General features: G+C 71.0%; 1 protein-coding gene across 3 annotated transcripts in view; it reads right to left on the reverse strand.

Annotated features, from left to right (window-relative positions):
- Positions 1–295: 295 nt before the first annotated feature.
- The window catches only part of CAPN10 (calpain 10), a 10403-nt gene continuing 7022 nt past the window's right edge, over positions 296–3676 (reverse strand). For all 3 annotated transcript variants that reach the window (XM_039228613.1, XM_039228611.1, XM_039228612.1), the window contains 6 exons: positions 3187–3461; positions 2724–2926; positions 2319–2574; positions 1246–1445; positions 990–1035; positions 296–715 (listed from right to left, as the gene is read on the reverse strand). In XM_039228613.1, the coding sequence (XP_039084544.1) occupies positions 686–715; positions 990–1035; positions 1246–1445; positions 2319–2574; positions 2724–2926; positions 3187–3461 (1010 nt within the window). In that variant the 3' untranslated portion in view covers positions 296–685. The remainder of the gene's footprint in view (positions 716–989; positions 1036–1245; positions 1446–2318; positions 2575–2723; positions 2927–3186; positions 3462–3676) is intronic.

Here is a 3676-nt window from a genome sequence, read left to right on the forward strand (position 1 = left end):
GGGCTGACTACGTCCACCCGGGCAGGGGCCTGGGGCCGCAGCTCCCTCTGGACGCCTAGGCGGGGGGGGCAGGGGCCCGGAGGGGGCGCGATGGGGGCCAAGGTGCTGCCCTGCGCCCCCTCCTGCTCCCGTCCCGGGGCAGGTACCTGCCGCCCCTACCCGAACCTCCAAGCCTCCCAACCAGCCCGCCCGCCTCGCAGGCCAGCGGGGCCCCGAGGGAACGCGGGGCCGGGCCACCCCCTGCTCCTCGGGGAGGGCAGACCCGGCCTGCAGCGGCCTGACACAAGTCTCCGTAAACTGCTCAGCACTCACGTTTATTTATAAAGTTACAGCCTAACAACACCGGACATAAACAGTCCTAAACAAGATCGGTCCTGACACACTCTCGTCCGCCACAAGGCCTCTCTCCGCAGCGGGGACAGATGCCACGGAGGGTTTCCGGAAGCGCTCCAGCCTCAGCAGCGTGGAACCAAGACGCCTGTGCAGGGCTGTTCCCGCCTTTCCCAAGGCCCCGGCTTCAGCCCACGGTCACCTCCCCGCAGGAAGGGGCTCTCCGCCTGGGCCCACAGGCACGTGTGGCCGTCCAGCTCAGGACCGTGAGCCGCAGCGCGGAGTCTGGTGGCACGGTGGGAGGGAGCCTCTCACACCTCCCCAGCGGCCCGAGCTGACACAGGGGGGTCACCGGTTAGGTTTTCATCACCGCCATGAAGGAGGCCTGCAGGAGGAAGGACGGCGAGGTCTGGGCAGGGCTGCCCCCTCCTAGCGGCACCTCCGGGGGCTGGGACTGCAGCCCCCACCTCTCGCTCTGGGCCCAAGGGCCTCTGCCTGGTGGCCCCCACGTTCACACACGGGGCGTGCCTGTGTCCCTGGGCAATAGCCTGGCCTGCAGCCTGGCCTCCGGGAGGAAGCTGGGGTAATTCGGACCCCAGAGCGCCAGGCAGCCCCAAGGCAGAGAACAGGGTAGCCCCCTGCCCCAGGCCCCCACGTACCTCCTGGAGGAGCTGCCCCAGCCTTTCCTGGCTGTGAATGGAGCGCCTGCGGGAGAGAAGACACGTCAGCCCCCCGCCACCACCCCCCCCGCCCCGGCCCGCAGCTCCAGAAACAGCCCTGCTCCCCCCACAGGCTCCCAGGCAAGGAGGCGTCCCAGGGCTCACGGCCCGCGCGCGGCTGCTCTGCGGGGACAGGCCAGCCCGGGGCGGGCGGGGGGAACAGGCAGGTGGACTGGCCCCGGCCCCGAAGCCCCACCTGTCTATTCTGGTGGCGATGGTCACCGTGAAGGCCCCTTCTGTGTCTGGCAGGTAGGTGGAGGGTACAATCCTGTAGGTCCCCGCCGACAGGTGGCAGAGCCGGCTCACCTCCTGGGCGTAGCAGTGTGGCACACAGCTCAGCATGGGGTCCTGGAGCAGCAGCTGGGAGGCGCCCGGGCTCCCGCCATCCGCCGGAACCTGGGGGAGGCGTGGGCTCAGATGGGAGAGGCCTGGCCGCTGGGTCTCCTTCACGGTCTCAGGACCCCACTCCCTTTCCAAGGCTGAGGCGTCCAGGGTCAGGGGGCGCCCGGTGCAGTCCGCCCGGACCTCACGGTGACGCCCCCCACACCACACTCCCTTTTCCAGGGAGGAAGGGCCATCTTGAAGCGGGGCTCCCGGGAATGTGAGCACCAGCGTGAGCAGGCACCGCTCCGTCCCCGTGGAAGCTGGCCTTGCGACCTCTGACCTCTGGCAGCGCACCTGTCCCCCTTCCTCCAACAACAGGCCTATCCTGCGTGCAGCGCAGCACGGGGCGGGCAGCCGGAGGCAGACGGCGGCTCCAGGTGGCGTCCGCGACGCACTGGCCCCGCTCTGGCCTCCAAACGCCTCCTGTGCTCCTGCAGGGCGCGGCCTCCTGCCTGGGAGCCCCCCGGGCAGCTGCACCCGGCGGCGTCTGTCCACCAGGCCCCCGCAGCAGCTTTGTGGCTGGGTGGGCACCCTGCCCGCTCTTCCCTGCGAGCCCATGTCGTCAGCTGCATCACAGCTCTGGGGTGGCTCCTGACGGACCGCCTTTCCCGGGCACGCCGTCAGGTCTCCTGGGCGGGAGGACGGCTCTAGGGACCTGACCTGGGGACACGTGTTCTCAGCCTGGGAGTCTAAGCTGACCTATGACCCCGGTGAATTACAGGCTTCACGAAACCCAGGAACAGATCTTGCACGTGACCGGCCAGCCTGGCTGTGCCCGTGGGACCGAGTCCGGACCTCTCTGTCTCACCGGGCTGCCCGTGTGGACACGGACCCCCATGAAGGCCGCCCTGCACCCACCCACCCCCAGGGGCACAAGGGGCTTGCCTGGAAGACATGGAAGCCGATGGGGTGGCACTCGCTGTCCCGGCAGTGCTGGCGCAGGGTGATCCGGATGCAACGGGGGCCCGTGCCCTCGGGGACCGTGAGGGGGAAGCACGGGTTGCGAGGGTAGGAGGGAAAGTTCCTGCTGCCCCCCGCCGTGTGGCCGGCCCTCCAGGAGCCCCGCAGCCGCACCGTCTCCCACTCCCCCGCGGGCTGGGCCTCCCCGGAGGCGGTGCTCGTGGCGGCCGGCTTGACGGCGCTGAGGGGGGACACACGGGAGGGCCTGGCTGTCATCGGCCGCACACGCACACGGACTGCCAGGAAGCCGCCCGAGCCGCTCCCCCCCCCCCGTCCTCCCCTGAGGCCCTCGAGGGAGCCCCGCCCAGAGCCCCCGCTTGCCGCTCTCACCTGAGGGAGACCCTCCCACTGGAGAAGACCCGGAGCAGAAACTGCCCTGGCACGTCCTTCAGGAAGGTGCTGGGGACGGCCAGGTAGTAGCCGGGGCCGAGCTCACAGCGCAGGTGCACCTCGCGGTCGTAGGCGTGGCACACGGTGCCAGCCACGGGGGGCGTGGACAGGACCCTGGGCAGGCTGACCCGCCGCTTCTCCACCTGCAGAGAGGGGGCCTGTGTGCCGAGGTCCTGTGAGCGGCCCGCCCCCTTCGCCTGGCACAGAGAGAGCGCCCGGACTGTGGGCCCCTCCCAGGCACGGCGGGGCCCGGCTCAAAGTGCCCGCCAACCTGGGGCTCTGTGCCGGTTGTGAGCCTCCACGCCATCCTGCTCTGGGAGGAGCAGAGGCCGATCAAGGCGGGGCTGGGGAGCACCAGCTGGTGTGCGAGCGGGGTGGGCAGGGCCGGCCCGGGCGGAGTTACCTTCCAGATGTGCAGGCCCACAGCTTGGTAGTCCTTGCCCCGGGGGCTGGCAGGGCTCCACGACGCCCCGCCGTCCGGCGCCCGAGCCCGGGCTGCCCGGACCGCGGGGCGCGCCCTGGGCCTCTGCAGGACGGCAACATACAGCTCGCTCGGCTCCGAGACCCGCAGCCAGAACTTGGGGTTGCTGGGAAAGCCGCTGTTGTTCCGACAGCCACCCGCCGACTGCCCCTTGACCCAGGCCCCGGGCAGCTCCTGAGTGTGGCACAGCTCCTTTTCTAGGCGGAGAACCGAGCGCTGGCTCCAGGGAAGGGCGCCCGCACCGCCCGTCCTGCCTCGCGCCATCGCCAGCCAGGGCGCCCACGGGAGGGAGCGCCGCGTCTCCCAGCACCGGCAGCGCCAGGGACGGGGCCCGCGGAAACGTCTCTCCGCACTGAAGGCGGCGGGCTGGGGACGCAGGCGCCCGCTCGGCCCTGACCTCCGAACAAGGCCC

The sequence above is a fragment of the Hyaena hyaena genome, unplaced genomic scaffold (genome assembly GCF_003009895.1).
Source record: "Hyaena hyaena isolate Hyena2069 unplaced genomic scaffold, ASM300989v1 scaffold_31, whole genome shotgun sequence".
NCBI lineage: Eukaryota > Metazoa > Chordata > Mammalia > Carnivora > Hyaenidae > Hyaena > Hyaena hyaena.